The sequence below is a fragment of the Botryllus schlosseri genome, chromosome 9 (genome assembly GCF_051294905.1).
Source record: "Botryllus schlosseri isolate E-star chromosome 9, Bs_hap1, whole genome shotgun sequence".
Lineage (NCBI taxonomy): Eukaryota > Metazoa > Chordata > Ascidiacea > Stolidobranchia > Styelidae > Botryllus > Botryllus schlosseri.
The window spans coordinates 1,013,891-1,039,240 of NC_137244.1; the positions used below are offsets into that span (position 1 = coordinate 1,013,891).

Genomic DNA, 25,350 nt, shown 5'->3' on the forward strand with positions numbered 1-25,350 from the left:
ATACTCGTTTCGCAATTGAATCACGCGATTTTGCCCATTCCAGAATATTAAGCTTCATTGCTTCCGGTAGTAGAATATATGCGAATGACTGTTCTAGGCGATGCAATTTTCGCATTACCTGTTCATAAAAGGCCTACTTTCAGCGATTCTTGGTGTTCATTCAATTGGTTTTCGATGTGCAGTGCCATAAAACATGCTTATAATATTATTTTCATAATTCATACGGAATGAGGTGAAATCCTAGGATTCTACTGATCGTTAGTCATTACTGATTATAAAAAGTATCTGATTACCGTTGATGTAGAGTCAACTCACATCCATTGGATGCTCACTAAACTAAAACAATTAAATGAACCGGAATCCTTCGTGATCCTTCTTCAGGTCTTCCTGTGTAACGTTATTGTACTACGAACCTCAATTGTTCAATTCACATTGTTTTAAGGATAATCCTAATTTAAATCAGAAGGCCGCGAAGATCTCCATGTCCGTGCGTCACGTAAGATCCTATAGTTATACGACGCCGGATTTTCAGCGGTAACAAGAGCCAAGATATGCACTATGGGATGGTGTGAAACCCTGAAAGGTTCAGGTTCGTGTGAACGCGAACCTTTTTGAAAGGTTCTGTGTGAACACGAACGTGAACACACGTCGCGTGGCGTAATATTTGCTAATTCCAACCCTACATTTCAGTAAAGTGATTAATGTACACGATTCCTAGCGACGATTCAGGCCACATTATGTGACAATACTGAAGTAAATGCGGACTATTTGAACGTCACCAAATGTATCAACTTGAGAAGTGCTTTTCTACCTGTGTGACGGTTCGCACTTGTGCGGGTATAAAAAAAAAATGCAGTGCGAATGACGAAGGTGGTGCGAATGATGCGAGTGAAAATCCGGATCAAGTGCGAATGAAATTCGTGAATAATTGTTAATTTTCATGACATGAGATAATTCAACCTGATAGGAAATTTTGAGTCAGTGTAACTTTTGTAGTTACGACGCAATTGTAAAATCTTGTTTAACTTACGATGCACCACTAATCGCACTGCAATTATTACGTAACCAAAAGCCTGGTTTAAAACTGGTGTAGTGGCAGACATACAGTATAACAGCCAGTCTGAGCCTGCGACAGACTGGAAAACTGGCGTCAAATTGACTTTCTACTTTCTTTCGCTAAACAATCATCATATTTTCGTAATAACTGTTCGATTAGCGCGAGGCACGAGGATAGTAGTAAATACCATCATTACTTTAACGAAATATATTGTTCACACCATTTTAAGATTTGAGCAATAGGGAGTGTTGTGAACCTTACCCAATTCCCTGAAGTGAAAACCCGAAAGACCTTCATGAGTCGTCTATTTGTCGTGTGAATTATAGATAAGCAAAATAAATCGTACGATGTTTGGTGCATTTAATCTCTTGTGGCTATGATATATATACGAATGAAATACAGCGTATATACACATTCATTCATTCATGATTATTTCGCTGATTCGGAAGTCGATTGCATTGCCGTACGTGATTCAATAAAGTTACAAGTCGTGGAGACAGAAACAAAATATATTCGTCAGTGTGATCCATCGAATACGTGTGCAATAGACAGGCTTCGTGGTACGTCAGCCAACAAGGCCGTACGGCGCGGTTACGCCGATCCGTCAAAAGAAGAAACACGCAGCTAATTGTAAACGCAACCTTTCTGGAGTCAATTGTACAACTACAAACATTCGCTCTGCGTTATAATTACATACTCACATTTGCAAGTTACTGTAACGCAAATTTTTACCCCTTCAAGGGATATTAAAGTATGGACCGCAAGGGGTATAATTTTGGGTTGACACGGTGTCAGATCTATCTGGTAATATGTATGTAATATTTGTTGAATTGAATTTATTACAAAAAATCCTGCTATAGTTTTTACATTTCCAAGGTCAGTGTGTTGGGTACTGTAGCCAATAAGCGAGACACGCAGAAAATATGACTTTATCACGAGAATCCATGATAAGATTCGTCCGACTGGTTTTTCCGTTGGGACCGTTGGGACGAACTGTAATGTAGGGATGCGCAACGAGCGATTTCAGGCCTATGAGACTCATTCATTTCGAGGCCAACTCCTTCTGCGTCGGGGCACAGGAAGACGTAAAGTTTTGGCCAACAAACTGCTGGTGAGATGCGGTGCCAAAAACATAAGCGTCGACAAAACCTTGGTCTAAAAATGAATAAACCTTGGTCTAAAAATGACTGACTAAGGATGGCCAAACCTTTCGATATGGATATGCTCCGTTGTCGGCACGGAATAGTCCCGTTCTTGCAATCTGATTAGACAGTGATACAACTGCGACAAGCAGAGAAATTTAATTTGCCCTAATTTGGAAATGCGTGCGTCAGACATGTTTTGTAGAGCTGTGTTCGGTAGAATTGTGGTGTGCACGTTCTGTATGCCATACATGTCGGTAAAATCGTAGCAAACAACTGTATTACTAAATATGAATTCATTTTCATGGGTTAGGCCCGGGTCGCGAGATGCCACAATAACTCGGATTTTGGTCGTAGTCTGCTCTACCGTTATGAAACTGTTATGAATTCTCAAGTTGATTGAGCTAAAGAGCAGAGCACACTGTATCGTGGGTTTATTTGCTTTTCTCATATACTCGCGAGACAGAATTTAGAGAAACGTATCATAAGTAGGGCAATTTTTTTTGACCTAAAAAATCTAAATTTTGACCTTTTTTGACCTAAAAAAACTGAAATTTGACCAACTTTTGACCTCACGTATGCAAATTAAGGTGTTTTCGCATATAATGTTAAAATTGTACTACTTATCTTCATTTCTGGTTGGAACTGTCTGTCCTTACAAAGTAGATTGGCCTGAAAAAACGTTTTTGGCTCAAAAACTGACAGATTTTTACATGAAAAACTAGTATTTTAACGAAATCTGGCCCTATGAAGAATTGCAGTAGTTACATTACGTATTCTGGTGGAAATAATTAAAATTTGTTGTAGTACAACGAAAGATCCTTTCCTACATTCTCGGGTAGAAAGTGTCTGTCCTTACTATGTAGCTTGCCAAGAACGGAGAAAGAACGTTCAACTGCAGCATTTGTTGGCTGACAACACTCAAGTTGTGTGCACACTGCTGGTGACAAACCGTGTTGCTTCATTCTGACAATGTTGTCTATATCACAAATTTTCAGCTTGCGCTTCTTGATATAAGAACCATGCAATGTCCAAGCAGTCTTGCTTCAGCTAGGATATTGCGGTACGTTGACCATAAAACCATTTCACTATTTGTTTCATTTGACCATTTATGATTCACAATGAGCAGACGATGGTCCGTTTACAACAGTAGGCCTATAAAGTAGGCTACAAGCTGTAAAATATCAAATGATAAGAGAGAGAGAGAGAGAGAGAGAGATCAGATTTATTTTCGCCGGCACCATCGAGATGCTTTTGACGATGGAGATGCGATACGACCTTTAAGCAAGGTCATCTAGTCTGCACCACCGTATTTTTCTCCTCCACGCTATCCATGGATGCTGAGCGCCTAGCAGGATAGCCGCGGATACCAGTTTTAGAGTCTTTGGTCTGACCCGGCCGGGGATTGAACCCACGACCTACCGACCGAGAAGCTGGACGCATAACCATTACACTATCTCGCTCGGCAAGTTCACCGACAGCGCAAAATCTACGATACAAACGAAATGCAGAGGTCAAAAAATGTTTGACTTTGTAAACAATTTTGACAAATTTTGACCTAACGCTACAATTTTGACCTAATTTTGACTTTTTTTGACATGTCAAAAAAAAAATTGCCCTAATCATAAGGTAGCGAACTGTAATGTACATATTTCCTCGGTCACTATATAATTAAATAAAAATATTGTGTTTTGGCTAATAATTCTCTTTTCATCTATAGTGCGGGCCGCAAATGGATTCAGATGTTGAATGCGGACCGCGAGCCAGAAAGTTCGCCCACTCATGGTATAGGCCTATAATACCGTTTATTTCGTATGCCGTTCGAGTACGCCAAACATGACAATGTTTGTTTGTTTGTTTTTGGGGTATTCATGGTGTTTGTCGACTACTATGGTCATTTACACCAGGCCGATATTCTTCTTATTTTCCGTAACTGCCGACTTATAGCACGGCCCACCTCTAGGCTTTTGTAAGACACCGCTGACGCGGATGAGGTGGTGAGGAGGAGGACAATGTTGATTTTTAACGCACGAGCGCCTATTCTCATGACGTGCTTGAGGTTATTAAATCAGTCGCCAAGGTAGTCAATAGAACATGATATTAATTTATGTTAAAAACTGATTATCCTCAATTGTCACGGTATTAGCGAGAAATTCTTTCAGCGAGTCTATTAACTACTAACATGATTTCGCACCTGCTATGAGAATCGCAGGGTGACTTTTAACAATACGCATCCGGGTGTACACCCTCAAGACTTCCTTATGAATTCTTGGCGATTGCGCCGATCGTTTTTTGGTGATTGGATAACTAGGATTGGTCACAATGATTTGAGTACCCAAATTTGAATCGTGTATTATTTGCAATAATTCGAGTCGAGTAGTATGAGACGATCCTTTCGATTACTGAAACTATATCCTCATTGCCAATAACTTGGTTGCCCGACATATAAGCATGCGACACAATGGAAAACGACAGCTCAGCATAAGACTCTCTTGCATGGGACTTAATATCCCTCCGGTACTGCAAGTCTGAAAATTTTGAAAAAGTGTCCTCTTCTCATATTTCCAAAATATGGTAACCCTAATATCAGACCTGTAGAGGAGTAGAGGTAGATTGTAATGCAGGAAGCACAGTTTCTCTGCTTAATCACCCACTTAAACTTATCCTGCAAGCGCAAATCTATCACGTATCGCCCTCTGCTTCATCGATTTCTTCAGAGAACACGGAGCATTCAATTTCCAATATTTTTGAATTTTTCCAAATATCGGCTTCGATATACGGCCAGGTTGATAATCGGCCGACCTCTACTGTTTACGCATTGCGTCGCTCCTCACCGCATTGTTGCTGTGGTTCGGTTTGTGTTCTTTTAAAACTCGACATTTCTGCGAGATAATTTTCCATTTGGTCTTGAATTTATCTCTGTTGTATTCTCCTTATTGTGGCACGCGGAAACTTGTGACTTGATAAATGCTATTGTAAACGTAGAAACGTAGCCTACTTTCGAAAGCTTTATTCAAGTCATGTAACACAAAATATAGTTTTCAATTTAATAACTTAGAAACACCGTTGGCGGGCGATTGCGGCCATCTGAAAATGATGTGTTTCCCTGCATGGTTTGTTAGCCGTAAGTATAAGCATACTCCATGATTTCAATTCTGTTAAAATTCACATTTCGTAGCTTGAGCCGGGTACAATGATTCGAGTACTGAAATTACGCGCTCCTTGCCGTTATGCGTTAATTCATCAACCATATATGATTATAATCGATTAAGTATACTCGGTTTTGCCCTACCCTAATCATGACCCTACGTTAAAATACAATGCATACAAAAACAACATATCAAATATCGGCCTCAAAATGACCGTGAAGCCCAAATACAGACACTCCTTTGCTATAACACCCGCGTTGAGCAAATATACGGGAACAAACACATTCAATGTGTGACAGCCGTAACTACTTTAAAATCAAGCTAGTGAAAGTTCCAAAACATTGTAAATTAAGAATTTTTACATGTATTTCTTCAATAAAATTGTCACGATTGCTCTCTGGTTCATTTACGTTGTCAATGCAGGATCGCAAAATTGATGAACGGATTACGGGTAGAATCTTTCCAGCAGACGGTTGTTTCGACCGCTAAGTAGATGGTATACCTGTAAAGATTAATGTATCAAAGTCCAGGAATATTTAAATCATCAAGTGATCTCGAGCGAAGTGCGTAGTCGTCGTTGACATGTTACTCATTATATTACTTAAATATAAGTGTGTTTGATGGGGATTTTGTTTTATGTAGGGTTGCATAGAAAACAAACACTATATTTATAAGAAATGGCATTTCGTGCATGAAAATATTTCATGAATAGAAGTACCACATACAAGCACTCTATACCGTCCACTCGCGCGAACCACAGTATTCTAATTTCACATGCGAATCATGCAAACTGTTTTGTGCAAGGGCCATTAAGTCCCACAGTGCTGTATATAAACTCATTGTGCGAAAAATCATTGTTGTATATGCGTCACTCAACTTGTTTTTAAATATAACAAATACCTCATTGTGCACTATATCTATTTGTGGTGTAGCGGATTCCATGTTACATATGGTATTAATACTTACAACCATTATAACCTTATAACCATTATATAATAAATGACGTCTTAGACAATTTCCAGTTTTCTTGGCTAAACTATGAATCACTACTCACCTTATTCTTACTACGCTGATTGTTAGTACTGTATTCATCTGAGCCTGCGTCACCCATATCAAGGACTTCGACAATAAACTCAGTATCGTCGTTGAAGATAATATCTGGAGTTTGTTCCTGATGAAGACTGCAAACTAGGAATGTGACTTCGCCATCCGACACATTCGATACAACAGCGTGACAGATCCAAACAAACGATATCTCCGACTCCTTGCTTGACGAAATCTCTCTTCGTATGCACAGAAGGCTCGATTGCTTGACATCACTTTCAGCAGAGACGAATTTACCTCCAGAAAAGTAATCGTCATCCCAGATTATTCGATTTTCCTTTAAAACGACAGTTTTAGTATGATTTTTCCGGATATTTTCAACAGTTGTAACAACAAGATCTGGGGATAAGAGGTCTTTAACATCCCTTCTGTGACTTCTCAGGTAGGCTCTCTCGGGGTCGTTAAGATGAGCCAAGCATTTATGACAGTCTCTTCCTATTCTCAGAAGTCGTAAGTATGTATCACGCTCAACTTCGTCAAATTCTGATTTGATTGCGATTTGAATTTGCAGTTCAGTCCCGCGCCGAAGCGTTACTTTGGTATCACCACCTTCCATCGCCGCGTAAGGTGTGTCGTCAATGGTGTCAGCAGAAACAATTTCATGAATGCTATCAACTGTTTTGGGGCTATCGATTCCGTGTTGCTTTACTATACTTGCCAATGCAGCTAGTTTTTCTCCCTTCTGGACGACAAGTTTCGTGTTGCAATACTCCTCGCATGTCTGATTTTGCATCACAAATGACATGATTGACAAATCTTTTCCTTCGCTATCTTCATGGTCTTCGGTGCTATAAATCAATGACGGGCTTTTCAAGGATGCAACACCGAAAAGATCCCTATTTAACATGACTCGTTTGCCACGCGCACGACCATGAACGCCGATGAATTGTAGATGTACATAGTCTTTCCGTATTTTCCTCAACACTGCCTTCTGAATATTTGGTGTTTCGTATCTTCGTGTGATTATTCCCGCCATTTCATTTGCAGAGTACAGAGTGATGGAGGGCGATAGCATGCATGTCAATAATATCTGTTGATTTATATAGTTTGCGGTTTGGCCGATTGGGGATGTTGTTAATACAATATGGCTATCGGTCAAATCATTGCAGAATGTGGCAGCAAATGTATACCAATCTTCACACCCTCTCCAAAATTCTTTATCTGCCCGCTTTGCTGAACCAAGCAGATGTGCAAGAGCGTCTTCTCTTTCTTCGACTGTAGAGTCAGGGGAATTCCAAGCTACGTGTAGATTGTCGATTACCTCATTCGTTATCACTATTTCTCCATCTGGTATGGCAAATTTGGGACGGACATGATTTGCTACCACGAATTTCCCCATCTTTGAGCGCAAATACAGAGTTATCTGTTGATTGAAGAAATTCACGGAATTTCGTGTTATCAGTTTTTGTCTCCAACTGGTAGGAGAGGTCACCAATAATAAACCGGCAACAGTGGAAGAAACATCGTCGATAAATGAATCTTTCGCGAATAGTTTCCACAAATCTTCTACATATTCTCGACACATAACTTCGTCGTTGCAATCTAGGAAGCGGGCTGAATGAATAAACAAGGGAGTGAGGACGGGTTGCTCGATGTCACCAGAAGCAGAATGAGAATACACAGAAACAGCTAACTGAACGGAATCGGCCGTAAATCCATCCGCTTGATCTCGTTGGTTTGTCTTATGAAACGGTATGAAATTCCTGTCCAATTTTTTGCAATGATCTCTGATTGCGGTCGCTCGAACGTGAACCCCGATGCGCCGACAATCCCGATGATCCATGCAAACATTCGCTGAATAAGCAAGGACAATTTTCCTGTGATGACGGGGTTTGTCAACGAAAGTGAAACCATACGTCAAATCATCTTCTAAGGGGATGCATGCTTCGTCAATGTCCTGACTGTCTTGAAGTATTGCGCATATTTTACCATACTTCATATTTTCGTATATTTCTGATGACTCCTGCATGATAACTAAGTTTCCTACTGGCACGTTTTGCAAGTACCAATAGTCGCCGTGTGGCACAAAATATTTTATGTTTTCGCCCTTTCTGTTAACCACGTCCACTTCATATTTTCCAAGACGGGACTTGACGGAACAAACCTTTACCACATGAAAAGATTGCTTGAACCACTGACTTATGTCGTGTGATTTTCTACGCCGATCGTGATGCCGGCAGTTAGTGTAAGTGTGGAACCCCCAGTTATCCTCTTTAGCTTGATGAGAACTTCCGGGGCTAACAGTCGGCGTTTTTGTTCCTCGCGTTAGTATTTTCGAAATTCTTGCAAAGCAACGGCCAGACCCAACATTCACATTTTCAGATATTTGAAGCTCTACGGTATCTCCCAGTGCAGCGCCGGAGTTGAACCAAGGACCCTTCGGAACATAGAATTCGTTACTAGACTTCCCTGCAATGTTATTCATTTGGAACTCGATAATTCCAGATACATCATATGTCTTTGTAATAACGGTAGCCTCTACCACACGTACTGGACAAGTCGAAACGTCGTGCGAATCCTTGCAGTTGTTTCCGTTCATGCATTCCTGAAACGTTTTGTATACCAAGCACCCGGTGGAGGCAGATGGTTTCCTCGAACCAACGTTGTTCATATTGCCCCAGACTATCTGATCCACTCACCACTGAGCGCATTCGCGCCTCTCAACACGGTATGGTCTGGTCTCGGCAAAAAATACAACCACTAATCTTTTATTACAAATTGACGGAGGTCAAAGTCTAATACTGTAGAATACTCTCAGAAGAATGAAGAAAACCAAAGCGTACGAACTGCATGCCGTTGATCAAAGTCTAATTTCACTGTACCCAACCCCAAATGAGAAATGTATGCGTGACGTACATCCGCTCTTCAGACGATGATACCCACACGATGTGTACGTAGGCCTACGTCGTACATTCACAAATATTAGCTTGTATTCGTGGATGCATTGTTTAAGCCTATTACACTGGAGCTGCACGCAATGAATCGCGTACTCGAATCAGAAAGGATTAATGATTGCAATGATTCGATTCGAATAATAAGAGCCGTTTCAATGCATGAACGAGCAAGTATAGAATTTCGGTAACTTTTTCGTTACAGAGGCCTTTATCACTTTGAGCTCTCAGTGATATGGAAACAAGTACGGCGTTCGAAGTCATTTTTGATCTGCCTTCTACTTTCCTTCCATGGCTGGAGCCCTGCACCAATAGTTACAGAAGTCAGCTTTGTCAAGTTCATTTTTTTGCTGGTCCCCTACTCACGGTTGCCCGGCCAGCATTTCCTCTGCAAATATGTCCACTCTGATCAAATGCACCCAGATAATTAGCTATGCACTATCTTTGGAGTCGGTGGATTCGTCCAATGCTCGGTCTATACGCGGCAACGTGTGTTAGAACATGCGATAAAAGATCGACTGACATTGCTGTTACTCTTCTCGTCACGGTTGAATTAGACAACTGTAGCTTCGAAATTTTTCAGGTGATGTTGTCCTTGCTGCTAAGTTCTGGAAACAGAGAATATTCGCACATTATGGTAAAGTTTCATTGAAATTACACCTTCTCTAGCAGATTTCTTGGATTTAGCGATATTCCAAGCAATTTTGAACGTCGACGGCAATTTTAACAATGCCTCGAAATATGCATTGCAGGGCTTGACACATATAGCTAGCAACGTTTTTTAAGATCAGGCGACATGTATAACTTCAGAAGAAACTGTCGTGGTATCATTTTAATCTTCTACGCTTCGCTATGACAACTGTTCTTCGACAAATATGACACATCGGTTTTCAATTTATATCGGAGACAGCAAATTCATTGTTCCACGCAGAGTTGCAAGCCCACTTTTCAACGTTTAATTTCCCGTTCCTTCGTTCTTGTTTCTGTTCACACTAGAGGTCGATCGATTATCGACCTGGCAGATTATCGAGGCCGATATTTGGAACTGACCCGATATCGCGGCCGATATTTTGTATATGAAAAAATTCAAAAAATATTGGAAATTCAATGCTCCGTGTTCTCAATATCAAGAAATCGACGAAGCGCAGAGGGAAATGTACGTGGCAGATTTAACCTTGCAGGACGAGTTTAACCGGGTGTTCATGCAGAGAAACTATGTTTACTGCGTTACAATCTACTTCTACTTGACTGATCTGCAATTCTCTATCACGTTTTGCTTTTAGGGTTATCCCAAATTTCAATGAATGTGCAAAATTAAGCAACAATTTTTTTAATTCCAGTTTTCTCGTTTGTTCTTCAGCTTTCTGTGGCTGTGGAACGTATCCTACAAGTGACATCTTGCCTAGTACATATATTTTTAGCGAACTGGTTCTCTGCTGCTTCCATATTAATATCGGTCTATGATATCGGGTATCGGCCTTGTGAGTGTGTTGGTAATCGGTATCGGTATCGGCTTGCCAAAATCAATATCGGTCGACCTCTAGTTCATACCATTTGCGGTGAGTGAAACGCTCTTTAAAAGTGTACTAGTCTTACGCAGCGGGATTCTCTTGAACCAGAGTCCAGCCGAATACCGATTCAAAACAATAACAATCTTAACTAGAGCATATCAAGAAACCAGAACACATCAAAGAATGAGTAATCTAACGAAATAGAGATGGTGTCATATCATAAGAGAGCTACGTTAATATGTCAAAATAAAGTTCCAGAAGTAATTGCGTTCATAATGAAAGATTTCGCGGGCCGCATGCGGCCGGCGGGTTGAAAGCCCCTGTATATTAATCAATAGGTACGGTCGGAAAAATATCCAATTATTATTAATTTGATGTATTATTTGCATTGGTACAGTTTTAGTCATATAAAAAGGAATGTATTTGAACTCTCATCATTGAAACTGTATTGACGTACTAATGACCGACGACAGAGCGATTTGAATGCTCGTCGTAACGCCGATCTGATCACTCATGTAGAGAGAGAGAGAGAGAGATATGGTATTCTTTTTCGCCTGCACCATCGAGATGCTTTGACGACGGAGATGCGATACGGCCTTTATAGTAAGGTCATCTAGTCTGCACCCCCGTTTTTTTTCTCCTCCATGCTATCCGTGATTGCTGGCCTACTCTATTTTGTCCAACCCCTAACTATTACGATTTGCGACTTGGGGGAACCGCTTACAATGATATAATGTATGTGAAAAAATGTTCTACATGCGTCGGAATTCACGCATGCACGGAGTTTGTCCGAGGTTACCGGACCACGCTCTGACATATCGACATCGCCTTACGTAACATGCCCGTCATATATTTATCGCTTTTCCTTTATGATACGTTTTATTACTTTTCATTAATTGTGCGTGCGTATTCTTTACATCGCCGAGGCCCTATGGCCCAGTGGTTCTCAACCACCGGTTCATGGCACGTCACCTGTCGGTCCGCCAAATGCATGGCTGTGGAGTCGGAGTCTGGCTAATTTTCACTTGATGGAGTCGGAGTCGTGAAAAAATATTGACTGGAGTCAGAGTCGGAGTTTGTGAAAATGTCCCTGACTACGTCTCCAACTTCTTTATCATGAAAACAATTGCTTTCAAAGGATTTTCTATAGGATTTTTATGTAACATCAATCACTGTTATTAGTAACGATACAAATCAGGGGCGGCCAACCCGTGGCCCGCAGGCCAAATGTGGCCTGCGAGAATGTTTTGTGTGGCCTGCGAGGTAATTCTTGAAATTAGAAAATTGCAAGGCCACCAAAATTCGATTATCCCCGATCGCGAAATTTGATGATGACTAAAACATTAGTTCCGACGCATTGGCGTAACCAGGAGCCAGCCACATTTATCGCAGATCTTCGTATATGACCATGACCATAGAGTAGAATATTTCGTAGTTGATTTATTTGACTTGAAATATTTCTCAGCACTTCGCATGATTTATTGTCACTGGATTTCTTGCATTTATAGTATTGGAGCCCCCTCCTGAAAATTATAAATACGCGTTATTTACAGAATTGAGTCGAACTATATTCGCAATTAGGAGATAACGTGTCGCCCAACGCGTCTTCGCTTGTGCGCTCGCAGCGAGATCGTCGGCGACGAAGCAATTGCACAAAGTGATAGAGGCATGTTCATCGAAACCTTCGATATTGCTATGTCTAAACGCCGAATAATCATTGCTAAATGAGCCCAGTGGTATACAGAGGCGACCCCTAATATATGTAAGTAACATATTTATTGATAGAATTCATTCATTACCTTTGAAAAAAATTCGCGCTTCGTGCGAACATGTCATGACTGCACAATGCACAGTTGCATGACATAATTATTAACAATTTTTAAGCTTAGTAACATATGTCTTGTTTTCAATGTTACCTAATCCTCGCTCGTACCGGACGACTAAAAAACGGTTATCAACATTCCAGTTGCCCGGGCAATGGTTCGTAAATATTATGTGGCTTTTTAGCCGAAAAGGTTGGCCATACCTGATATAGATAAAATTGGACATTATTTGCAAATTGCAATTAAGTTGTATAGAGGAAGAAATCGCAATATGCATCTTCACGATGCAGTCACAAATTGATGCAATTTTTGGAATTATACCATGATACTGTGACGGAGTATATACATCGTCTAGTTTTGTAAAATCGCAAAATTGATGTAAATATAACCAAACGCTGCTTCCCACTTTACAAAATTAAAAATATTTGTAGTGTAGCTTAGCTGCTTGGGTCGAACAAATAATTAAGAAAAACTGCAAGTGCTAGTTCTTGAATACTTGACTAAGTACATGTAGACTAGACATATGCTATTTGACTAATTCCTAAATTTCTTTATTGTGTAATGTCTAATAGTAGCAGAGGTGGTCAGTAACGAAGTACTACTTTTTAGAAGTACTCTAGTAGTTATCCTCTACTTTTGGTACTTACACAAGTAGATCTTTTTCACTACTACTTCTACTTCGTAATATTTTGTGAACTTACTTACTTTTCGCTATTTTTAGTTTGTCAAGAAGAAGTAGTTTTATCCCCCAATAAGAAAGATAGCCGAAGGAATTCCGGGGCTGTTTTCACGTAGTATCAACATTTAATTTTCATAAAAGTCATGCAATACCCAGAATTTTCGTTGCGCTTTGCGCACAGTAGATATGGAGTGACCGATATGTTTTAAAGAAAGTATTGTTGAATATAATTTAGACACCGGGTTGCATGGTTCCGTTCACACCGCATTATCGCCTATATCAAATATTTCATCACAGTAAGTATGGTCCGTGGTCCCCCATAACGTTTGAAACTAACGTTTCGAAATCAAACAATTATCTATTATAGCCTACGGAGCAGCCCATGACGTATCCTAATCTGGAAAAGTGGACTTTGACTTTTTTAACGTTAGACCTGTTTTAGCAGGACCTTTTTTAGTTTTTTCGTCGCCACTTCTACTTCTACTTGAGTAGCTTTCTTGACTACTTAGAGCACCTCTGATTAGAAGTGAATGTGTGTGCTTGTAATCAGTATAGTGCAGTTGTTTTCAACCTTTTTTTAGACACGCCCCCATTTTTGTTAATGAAAATTTCGCGCCCCATCATCGTAATATCATAAAATCCCACTGGGATGCTAGCAACCCCAACAGATTGTTTGGTGGTATGGTCGGTTATGAATGTTGATGAGAGAATAAAAAAATATGAAATTTGGTCTATACAGAGAGAAACACTCGTGTATTGGAGGTAAATCGCGAAATCGCGAAAATCTTTTTCAGGTGACCGCTTCTCAGCGCCCCCTTCAGATATTTCACGCCCCCCCAAGGGGGGCTCGCCCCCCAGGTTGAGAACCCCTGGTATAGTGCGTAATGAGAAAATTCGTAAGTTACATCTCTGTATCAGTTGCTGACTCATACAAAAGAGATACATGTCGATTGTTTTATCTACATTTTAATTATACAAGATTGGTTATATGTCATGTTTGAATCATTCAAACATATTGGGATATTAGAGAGTCCATGTTATAAAAACTTATAAACTATGAAAAAGGAAGGAGATGTAAAAAGGCAATCTTTCATGTTAATTGCGTAGTGAATAATTCGAGCTGTGCCACAACGAAACAATTTTGCATGCAACCGTTAATCATATGGTTGCAATTGTTTAATGGTCACTGTGGCATATAACTTTCGAAGTAAATTGGTAATACTTTTGGAGTCGGACTTAGAGTCGAAGTTCTCATGAGAAAAGTCGGAGTCGGTACGTTAAAAGACTCAGGAGTCGGAGTCGGAGTTGGAGTCGGTGATAAAATTTACCGACTCCACAGCCCTGGCCAGATATATTAGAATTTCACATCTCACTTCGAAAGATGGACGCTTATTGCATTTTGGGCGTAAGTTACAATGGTTCAAATGCGAATCTATTTAAAAGTAACCTTGAACAAATTTCGGACAAGTTATACGTGAAGTCTATTGATGCTATGAAATATACTTCGTTAAATTACGACAGTGTAATAAAGCGATACTTGGCAGTATATTGGAGGCTATAGCAAACAGCAAAGTGGCATGTCTTTCAATGGAAATCGACCAATCACAATCAAGTTCTTGAACAGAACTTCGCGAGCTTCGTCCTGGAGAAACGTCAATGGAACCACGTTTAAGTATGTGTAATATCAGTAAAGCAGCATTAAATGAATTCTCCAATATTAAATTTGACTAAGATATACATTTCTCCTAATAGGGTCCATCAAACCACTAGGTGTCGCCAGACTTTAGGTGGTAACCGCAGTTGTTACGTACGCGATACCGTTGTCAGAAACCTGTAGGCTGCTTTCCCGACTGTAAATAATGGCTACAACGTACTCTACTTGGACCGTGAGCTCGTTAAAGGATGAATTAAAACTTCGGAAAGCTTCTACAAAAGGGAAGAAGGCCGATTTGATAACTAGGTGAGCATTTGTGTAGCATTAACTCATGTAGGCCTATGCTACCGCTGCAGCATAGCAGTGACAGCACCACGAGTTATGCTGACTCGTACGTATGCAAAAACTTCATTAAAATACAACTACCACCCACCAGCTTGCAAAGCAGCAGCAAAGGCCCCTTGATCTAACGTTTAAAGCATATTCTTTCAGTTTCATTCCGTGTGCAATGTGCATGCCTCCTCTTTACCAGACCCAAGTTCACTGGACCTTCCAGGTTGGTGTCTAATTTAAAAAAATACTCCAAACTGTGTCGCGGTCTTGGTGTTTTAAAATGATGAAATTCTTAACACTAATACTGATGCTCATACTAGGGCTACAAATATTCAATACTAATTATCCTGATTCTTATCGTTTTTTATTTGCAGACTCGACGCATATGATAGAAACTGCAATTTTCAGTTTCACACTACCAGCCAATCAACATCTGCGAACCAAAAGACCACTCAATCATTTGTTTGGCCCAAGGATGGTTATCAGAGCGTAGCAGAAACGGACTTTTTACCAAAAATTACAACAAAACACGTGGAAAACTATTTAATTATGAGATACGAAAGAGAAAGGATAGTTGGAGACGTAAAAGCTATTGAAAAAGGAAAAGCTATGGTTTCTGCATTTAAGGTCAAGGCGTGTTCAGCATTGAACATTGCGACAGATGTTTTTTTCAGTGGCATTGTTGCTGCTGAAATGAAGAGGCATGTCTTATATAATGTTAAGGCAAGAATGGCACGAGATGGAGTCATTTTAAATGCGGAATGCGAGTGTCCTGGAGGAAAAGGACCTACAGGGTCCTGTAAGCACTTTGCCTCATGATTTCTCAGTACATGGAGCATGGTCGACTCTTCATTGACGAGTCCTGCACTGAGAAACTTCAGACATTTCATCGGCCACAGAAAGTATATAAAGGTAACAGAGCTTTTTCACACAATCTCAAACGGCCCTTATAATCATTCTGAAACATTTCGTTTTTGATCTCGTCTTTTAATCTGAAAAAGTAAGGTATAATTCATAACGCAAACAGAAATAACAATGCAGTTTGAACTCCTATGATAGACTGTCAAACTTGACCCTCAATGACCATCAATATTTATATTTAGGTAAAATTTCAAAAATGCAAGACTTATATCCACCTCCGTCTGTTACAACTGCACCATTGGACACCAGCAGCAATTATCGGGATCATGTACGGTCTACATTTCTGAATTACTGTGCCACTACCTCTAAAGATCTGGCTGTAAGATATGTGTATGGCAAAGCAGATCTTCGACAAGCAGCTATGGACCATGATTACTTGGAATTGCCATTCACCGAATACTGGATTGATCGTTCCTTGAAAGTAAGTGAATAAGGTATATATAACTGAGAAAGCGTGTAAAAGTCACCACAGTCTGATTTAATTGCAAAGTGTCTAAACATACGTATGGGAGTAGAAATTTCAGACGAGACAAATTAATTATATGAATGACCATCGAAATAGATCACTCAGGAGGAAGCGCAACAAATTCAAGAAAAGACATTACTGCAGAGTGAATGCAAAAACTGGCACCGAGACAGAGAGTGGAGAATTACTGCATCGCGATTTGGGGAGGTTATAAAGGCAACAAGCAGGAGAAATATTGAATTACTGTGTGAGGATATTTTGGCCTCTAGAAGTTTCAGCTCACCTGGTATTTTACATGGTCGAGCATACGAACCTGTAGCAATTGAAGCTTTCACAACTGTAACCGGCATAGAGGCAGCACCGTGTGGACTATTTATTAATTCCACGTTTCCATATCTTGGCGCAACTCCCGATGCAGAAATTTCACCAGATGGCCTTGTTGAAGTGAAATGTCCATACAATGGCCGGAATAGCCATATCACAGCAGCTTCAATCAAGTTATTCCCATTTCTTGCCATCAAAAATCAGAATCTTCAGCTGAGAAGAAACCACAATTATTATTACCAAATACAAGGCCAACTCGGATTGTCAGATAGAAACTATTGCTATTTCGTTGTTTACACTTTTAATGATTTATTTCTAGAAAAAATTACATTTGATAAACATTTCTTTGAGAATAATATTTTACCGCCATTAGCTTCCTTTTATGAAAATCATTGGAGGCCCTTCCTTTCAGCAAAGTTTCTGTGTTAGGATTGGTTTTCTATTCTATCAATGTTCACTGTTCAGTTTATTAAAACCATTGTGTTTACCTGTTGTTTCTGAATTAACGGAGCGAGGCAACATCAAAGGCTTAAGATTTCTTTTTTAGCAGTCTGAAGTGCAGTCTTTACACAAGTCGCGTCACTTCATGCTTCGATAAATGAGAGTAATTTCTATTCACCTGGGAAAACAAAATAATAGAAAATCACTAGAGATAATAATCTTAGAAACAACTGATGTATGAAAGTATATGCTAGGCGTTTCCATGTACAATACATTTCCTCAAATTCACAAGCGAGAATACGATATATACAATCTGCGAACACAGTCTAAGAAGCCCAGGTGGAATTCCATGTTTTAAAATCCTATAAGTTTTTGCGAGTCCAATCACTCTTTCAACATGAATCCGTTTAGACGAAATTCTCCTGTCACCAACAACTTCTCCTGGTTCGAGTTGACTTTTGCCACGTAATGGAGTTGGGGTGTTTATACCAACATTGTATGGTGCAAATAGATCCTGCACCATAATACCCCTGTCAGCCATTATACTGTCACCTGCCTCAAACATGGTAGATGCCTTTAAATAAAGATCACAGTCTGCGATTATCTGTCTATCACTGGCAGATCCTGGATAACAATCACTGATGAAGGAAACTGCTCCACGTGGTGTTATCCCTATCATAACCTTCACAGTATTTCGGTTTTTATAATTTGAAAATGTCTGACTTTGTAAATTAATATCTGTTGGCTTGCCGATAGGAATTTCAGTAGCATCGACAATCACCCTTGTGGTCGGAGAAAGTTTCCCAAAGTCCCTTGGCATAGTCTCGTCAACAATCTTGCGGCTTGGCCATATTGGCCACTGTCTCATTCTACTATGCATGAACAGAATCCAAGCTTGAAATATACTTGATACCGTGGCAACTGAAAGTTTATATAGAATACTGATTTCCTCAAAATCTTTGCTCAGTCTTAACTTCATCAAGGTCAAAAACAATTGTTCCTCACCGCTCAAACAGTGAAATTGACTGGCTGTCTCCTCTGCGGCAGACTTTTCAAGAAGCCTATACAATAACAGAAAATGATCATAATCATCCAATCCAGTATAATAATGCATTGCACGGGCATCTCCTTTGAAGTTTTCAATTGAGAAGTGATTTATAATAGTACCGGTACACTCTATGGAATCAGCTTGCACCTGGCAAGCTACATCCCGGTTACTACTAACGCCAGTGCAATCGAAAAAGTCCCTTGTCTCACTGACCGTCTCTTCTCCAGCTATATTTTGGTGCTGACATTCATCCTCGACTGGCAAATCAACATTTAAAATGTTTCTCCGAACCCTTCTCTCTGTTCTAGCAGATGGTAGCTTAGCTATGCTAAATTGAAAAATGGAAGGGACGGCATTTTTTTTCAACTTTCTATAACGGCGCTTGCTGACCGATTCAGGTTGCTGCACGTAATCGTCATCCATAAAATGGCTGCTACAAACGCGGTCACGGTCCAAGTTAGGTCTCCAAAGACCGCCTCTATCACCCTTTCTCCTGATCGCTACTCGCCACTTCAACTGTAACTCCATGTCAATGGGAAACATGTGACCCGCGGATGTACTATTACATCTTGGGACACAGCAGTACTGGGGCATACCTCCGTTTACAGCTTATCTATATCAGCAAAGACGCCTCACGGTAATGGTCAAAAGCTTCGAGCAAGTTCCATAGTAGAAAACAACCACTCAAGTCTAGCGCCACTAGCGGATATACTGATTTTGCTTGATGGACCCTATTAAAGTAACGTTTAATTTTGATTATTGAAGGTTCAACCATGCATCATTCCGTTCGCGAGGTCAGAAAGGTTGAGAACCACTGTCCTAGGCCATAGGTATTCGGTTTATTGCAAAGACTATTCCAAGTCGTTTCGACACCTTCCTATCTTATCATTGTATCGCAGTCTTGTGGTGTATTGACTGGGTTAAATTTTAGTGAAAAGCTGAAATTGAACACTTGAACACATGTTTACAATATTTTAGTAATGATGATAAAATAAGCCGGTTACCATTCGTGTGGGAAATATCACAATCTGTGCTTTATGCTTTTGACCATATTCGCTAATCTCCGCAGGATGTTCACTAAATTAGAACAATTAAATCAACCGTAAACCTTTGTCATCTTTCTTCAGATCTTATACTCTAAAAAATTTGTGTAGGCTACTATACTTAAGTTATCGCAGGTACTATACGATCCTCATTTACTCAGTTCGCATGGCGTGAAGGATGTATCTTAATGTAAACCTGTAGGCAGTGAAGATGTCGATGCTCATGTGCCGTATAAGATCCTATAACCTTCTTGTGCGGTTTTTCAGCCGTAATAGTCCCAAGTCGATATACAGCTATAAATTGATGTGAGGTAAAGCCTATTCCGTACTATTGCATTATCAAACATCATGCCGTGGGTGGCGCGACACGGGTACCCAATCAACAAGCGCATTGTTTGCATTACATGATTTCAGTATCATGTGTTTTGAGCAAATACAATCTTGAAATTTGGGGAATTTTGAATAAGATATCACCCAGCTAAGTATACAATAGTCCAGGGGTTCTCAACTTCGCTCGTATAACGGGCCGCATTGTAACAACAAAAGACGCCGCGGGCCGCATAACATTATCGCCACGTATTTGTGGGCTACTATTAAATTTAGGCTACTGTAGCCTATTTACCAGTCTTATACGGAAATTTAGTACATTTTAATGCATTCTAAAGCAATAATGGACAGCGTTCGTAAGTTTGCAGTTGCTGTTTTTTTTGTGACAATATCTATCTTTCAGCCGCGCAAGTAAATCCCTTCATGGAGCGTGCGCATAGCATTCGTTGCAAGTCGGTATATGCACCTTCAAACCTTTCCACCACAGAGTCAAACCTCTGTTTCAATGCGTGAGCGAGCAAGTATAATATTACGTTCACATTACGTTATTCGTTACAGAGGCCATTATCAGTTTGAGCTCTCAGTGATATGAGAAGAAGTCTGGTGTGCGGGGTCATTTCTGAGCAAACCAATCAACCCATCTCATTTTTCCATTACTGGACCCCAACACATAGTTACAGAAGTCAGCTTTCTCCAGTCGATGTTTTTCACTGGTCCCCTTCGCACGTTTGCCCCGTCAGCATTTACTCTGGAAATATGTCCATGTCCATTGTCCAATCTGATAAAACGCACCTGGATAATTAGCTATGCAATGTGTGTGAAGTCGGTGGATTCGTCCAACCCTAGAGGCTGAAGTAGTCTACGTGGCAACGTGTTTCAGAACACGCGATAAAACATCGACTGAGACTGCGCTGTTACTCTTCTGGTGACGATTGAATCAGACAACTGTAGCTTCGAAATTTGTCAGGTGATGTTGTGTTGGCCTTGCTGCTAAGTTGCAGAAACAGCGAATATTCGCACAGTACGTTGAAGTTTTATAGCAGTCACACCTTCTCTCGCAGATTCTTGGGTTTAACGATATTCTAAGAATTTTGAACAATGCGTCGGTAACGTCGTCGGCAATTTTAACAATGCCTCGAAATATGGATTGCTGGGCTTGACACCTAGCTAGCAACGTTTTACCTAAGATCAGGCGATATGTATAACTCCAGAAGAAACTATCGTGATATCATTTTAAGCTTCTACGCTTCGTTACAACAACTGTTCTTCGACAAATATGACACATCGGTCTTCCATAACAATACTGTGCCAGAAGCAATTGCGTTCATAATGGAAGATGTCGCGGGCCGCAAAATAATCGTCGGCGGGCCGCATGCGGCCCGCGGGCCGCGGGTTGAGAACCCCTGCAATAGTCTATTGATTTAACTTTAAGGTGAGACAGAGCTAGAAATCCTATTAGACGTAAAGTGAATGCACAACGTGTGCTAAAGGAGATATCCGCAATGCCCGTAACAATACACTTATACAGTTATTATATTAAGACCCCGGGCCTTATCAAATAAGTCTGACAATACTTGGTAATAATCAATGATGGTCAGATTATATTTTTATCGGAACAAGACACACACACTGTACATGCGATTAGACACAATGCGATGTAATGGACAGATGGGAGGATGCCGAACGACCAGTTGCGGTTGCTGTTGCGGTCTCTTGAACTCGCATCCATCGCGACCTAGTACCCGATGTCACAGTTCTTTCTTCGATGTATGTCTCCATTCCACGCTCTTTCATCGGGTCTATAAGTAGCCTACAAACTGTAAAATGTCAAATGATGAGTTCACCGACAATGCAATTATCTACGATACAAACGAAATGCAGGTTGCAAAATCATTTTGACTTTGTAAACAATTTTGACAATTTTTCACCTAACACTACAATTTTCACAAAATTTGGACTTCTTTTAACTTTTTTTGACATGTCAAAAAAACAATCGCTTGAAATATCACCATCCGGATCATCAAATATGACGTCACCGACATGAAAGTTCGAATAATCGAATCGAACAGTTCGCATAAGCTCAATGTAGTATTTATAGATGATAAACGAACTCCTCTTGCTGGTACAAACTAGGTTGGCATAATTTGGTAAAAGTTGCCTCCAATACACACAAATTAAAGTGGGAACGGACTCTTCCAACGACGCGAGATCAGTCGTGTCGATAAATTTTTTCACTGGCAGAATTATCGATCAGATGTTTGTCGATGGCAGATTTCATGGCTTTTGCCTGTTCTGATTCAAGATATATAGTCTGAAGTGGAAAGCTACACATTTAATGAGCTGTTGAGGATTTTTTGTTGGAGATTTTATTTATGACAACGCTCTAACTTGCAGCTTTAGTAACTAGTGGTGATGTCATAGTAAACCCAGGCCGAACAACTCACTTCACAGAAAATGTTAGTGAGCATCAGTCTCTCGCGATCTCCTTAACCTTGGTGTTGGATGCGTTTTGAATAGGGCTGTGCACAATGATTCGATTACTTAAATGTGAGTCGAGTTTCACTTGTAATGATTCGATTCGTGTAGTAAGAGGCGATTTTTTAGGGTACAGAAATTATCAACCGCTTCCCACAAAGTTATGTTATCAACGACAAATATAGTTTGATACCTTTATTCGCCGTGGTAGACTTGAAACCACGATGGATCGTATCGCAGCAAATTAAACATGTCGTACAAATAGCTATACATACATGCTCGTTGACATGACATTCCTGTGAATTCGTGATCAGTCCTAAGCATCGTCACAAACTGCAAGCAAAGTAAAAATTACCATTTATCTGTAGTATGGCGTAGAGCTGACATATTTTACTTTGTGATCGAATAATTCAACGGTGTCCAACCTGCGGCCTTCGATGAGTAATTTTATGCAACCGTTGACACTCAAGTCAATAAACATGTGTAGGCGGCGTTAACATGCAATTCCAATTTACGAATTAAACCACAAGCTGGCACACAAAATGAAAGGCATGCGTATATTCACATATAAACTTACTCATTCCTTAAAAATTATAATCGTGCTTCGAGCGATATTCTGTCAGGTATTCAGAAACCTTCCAACCACAACCTATTACCAAACCTAAGCATATAACTGTCACTTGGATTGATTGTAGGTCACCAGCATCGGCGTCAGTATGGCACGAAAAGCAATACTGAGTTTTGTTGGTTTTATGGTTTTGAGCGTGTTTCCCAACAGTTTGTGCTCCGATAGTGCTGACGTGAAGAAAGAAAAAAGAAAACATTCAATTGCAAAGAACTAGTTTCATACAACGGTTCTGCCATAAAATTATAATATTCTTGTGAACCCCATGTATTTTCCGAGACAACCTTCCAGTCAGATTCCTCCCTAAAAAATTCAAAATTCCTTCCAGGGGGGAATTCCCCAGGTTTGGAACCACTGCACTACATCGACAATCCTGATGGGAGACCATGAAATAACAGCATTCAACAAAGAGGGACTTATAACAATTGGTACACCCAAAGATGCAGCACATCATTAATAACTACCCTGAATTTTCGAGCAGACCCCTGCATCAACTCTACCGGTGAACCTGATCACATGGGCTGAGAAACAATAAATATTTGATAGTAATATGTGAAACTATACTAACATTAATGCCGAAATTTACTCATGAATATGAAACAATTTTCGCGCCTGGCGCGACTACAGAACGAATCCCCGTGCCCGCTCATAACATATGACACCCACGATTTCAGGGCGCATAATAAGCAGATTTGAGTCAATAGACTAGTCTGGAGTTCACCGGCGATGGTCATGCACATTGGACAGTTTAACGTGCACAGTGCTCACTGAACACGACGATCCACCATAACTGTCACAATCCGACTATTAATCGGGTATATCGTCTGCAACCACTGACGGCCAAGACGGGTGTATCACAAATCATGTGGATGAATTGAGTGTGTGTTTTTACATCGACGGAACCCCTGAGACTGGAACAGGGAACCATCCGAGTAACAAAGCATCAATTGACGATTTTTTACGAGGTATAGAAATTCATTCATATTGAAATGCGTCCGAATATGTTCGGTTGACAATCGTCAGGTTTAATCGTGAGCAACTTGCGGGCATTGGGGATAATGTTGTATATCAAAAATGGCATGTAATGTCGACAAATCGAGGCGAAGGGATCGCTTCAGCTCAATGTGCTATTTTAGATGGCACACGAACTCCTACCGTTGGCACATAGGCCTACTAGATTGGCGTATGAGCAATTCAAATATTTGACTCAACATGACCGCAAAGCCCACATACGGACACTTTGCTATAACGCATGCGTTGAACAAATATATAGGCAATAAACAAAGACCATGCGTCACTGATGTGAAATTACTGTACATTCCAGCGGGTGAAAGTGTCATTGCATGATGAATTAGGACCTGATACACCTGATACACTCATACACAAATATGTGAATAACAACAGCGGCCAAAGAAAGCAGATCGACCTGTAGTAAATCACCGTTGCGGTCGAAAACACCTTAACTGCTACAAACAACAACAAAAACGCAGACTATGTAAGTAGCTATATTACATACAACAATTTAAGGTAGGTTTGGATGGAAAAATATATTATGGCTACATCGGAAAGGGAATGAATGTATTTGCACCGCTTTACGAATTGGCCGTAGCATAGGAACTTCACAATTCATGCAACGATAGATACAATTGATAGTCGCGTTTCCCTGTACTGCGATCATCCAATTGTTCGCGAATGGAAATGAGTCAGATTCGTCCGTGCCTCCCCTGGCTATTGTTTCTTAGCGCTGTCATTAATCGTATTAAAGCCAAATTTCACATTGCTTAGCGATTTCTAGATGTTTACAGAGCTGTGAGATTCATAATATTCTGAATTGAGGAATCGGAGCGACAATAACAATTAATTCATACGAGTCATTACGAATTCTGAGCTGTATATGATGAATTGCTTTGTCGCAGGTGAGGCACGACCCGCCCGCGTCTCACCTGTGCCTAGTCACTTTTCCTTTCGCGCTGTATTTTTGAACTAGCATTTGTGACAGCACACAGCACTTTCGTAAAATGTGCAAGTTTGCAAACAATAAACATTAGATTGTTCGTCTATTGTGCAGAAGAGAATTGTTCACCCCGTCCCATGACCCAAATATGTGACCCTTTGAAACATTAAAAGACACCGGGCGTCTGCTTTTCCAAAGAAAAAAGTGCCTATCATGCTAACTTGAAAGAATTTATCATCATTCATCTCCGCCTGTACTTGTCATGCTAATTATTCCCGAGTGTCCATATACTGTCACATTTTATCGGAATCGAGGAAAGCAGTTTCCGAAATGTATTTCTTGTGGTGTATTACCATGATATAAAGCGCTTATTTTGCATTGTA

General features: G+C 40.3%; 3 protein-coding genes across 5 annotated transcripts; 1 reads left to right on the forward strand and 2 right to left on the reverse strand.

Annotated features, from left to right (window-relative positions):
• Positions 1–5,587: 5,587 nt before the first annotated feature.
• LOC145447184 (uncharacterized) lies at positions 5,588–9,137 on the reverse strand. The gene is made up of 2 exons (XM_080325589.1): positions 6,403–9,137; positions 5,588–5,850 (listed from the first exon to the last, which is right to left on the reverse strand). Exons 1-2 carry the CDS (start codon positions 9,061–9,063, stop codon positions 5,794–5,796), a joined length of 2,718 nt encoding a protein of 905 aa, XP_080181715.1. The 5' UTR covers positions 9,064–9,137; the 3' UTR covers positions 5,588–5,793.
• A 6,734-nt stretch (positions 9,138–15,871) lies between these two features.
• Positions 15,872–19,274, reverse strand: LOC145446901 (uncharacterized). Of its 3 annotated transcripts, none has more exons than XM_080325271.1 (3): positions 17,543–19,274; positions 17,044–17,267; positions 15,872–16,335 (listed from the first exon to the last, which is right to left on the reverse strand). In XM_080325271.1, exon 1 carries the CDS (start codon positions 19,135–19,137, stop codon positions 17,746–17,748), a length of 1,392 nt encoding a protein of 463 aa, XP_080181397.1. In that variant the 5' UTR covers positions 19,138–19,274; the 3' UTR covers positions 15,872–16,335; positions 17,044–17,267; positions 17,543–17,745. The 3 variants fall into 3 exon arrangements, with proteins under 3 accessions (XP_080181397.1, XP_080181398.1, XP_080181396.1); XM_080325272.1 differs by having other exon boundaries at positions 17,014–17,267; XM_080325270.1 differs by having other exon boundaries at positions 15,872–17,267.
• On the forward strand, positions 16,127–17,833 carry LOC145446903 (uncharacterized). The gene is made up of 3 exons (XM_080325273.1): positions 16,127–16,255; positions 16,447–16,685; positions 16,827–17,833. Exons 1-3 carry the CDS (start codon positions 16,159–16,161, stop codon positions 17,481–17,483), a joined length of 993 nt encoding a protein of 330 aa, XP_080181399.1. The 5' UTR covers positions 16,127–16,158; the 3' UTR covers positions 17,484–17,833.
• Positions 19,275–25,350: the final 6,076 nt, after the last annotated feature.

Excerpts from the sequence above, each read along its gene's own strand:
- LOC145446901 (XM_080325271.1), bottom strand. The coding sequence starts at position 19,137 with ATGCCCCAGTACTGCTGTGTCCCAAGATGTAATAGTACATCCGCGGGT.
- LOC145447184 (XM_080325589.1), bottom strand. The coding sequence starts at position 9,063 with ATGAACAACGTTGGTTCGAGGAAACCATCTGCCTCCACCGGGTGCTTG. Across the intron at positions 5,851-6,402 it reads ATCAGCGTAGTAAGAATAAG|GTATACCATCTACTTAGCGG; the intron begins GTGAGTAGTGAT and ends TAATCTTTACAG.
- LOC145446903 (XM_080325273.1), top strand. The coding sequence starts at position 16,159 with ATGATTTCTCAGTACATGGAGCATGGTCGACTCTTCATTGACGAGTCC. Across the intron at positions 16,256-16,446 it reads GCCACAGAAAGTATATAAAG|GTAAAATTTCAAAAATGCAA; the intron begins GTAACAGAGCTT and ends ATTTATATTTAG. Across the intron at positions 16,686-16,826 it reads GGATTGATCGTTCCTTGAAA|ATCACTCAGGAGGAAGCGCA; the intron begins GTAAGTGAATAA and ends CCATCGAAATAG.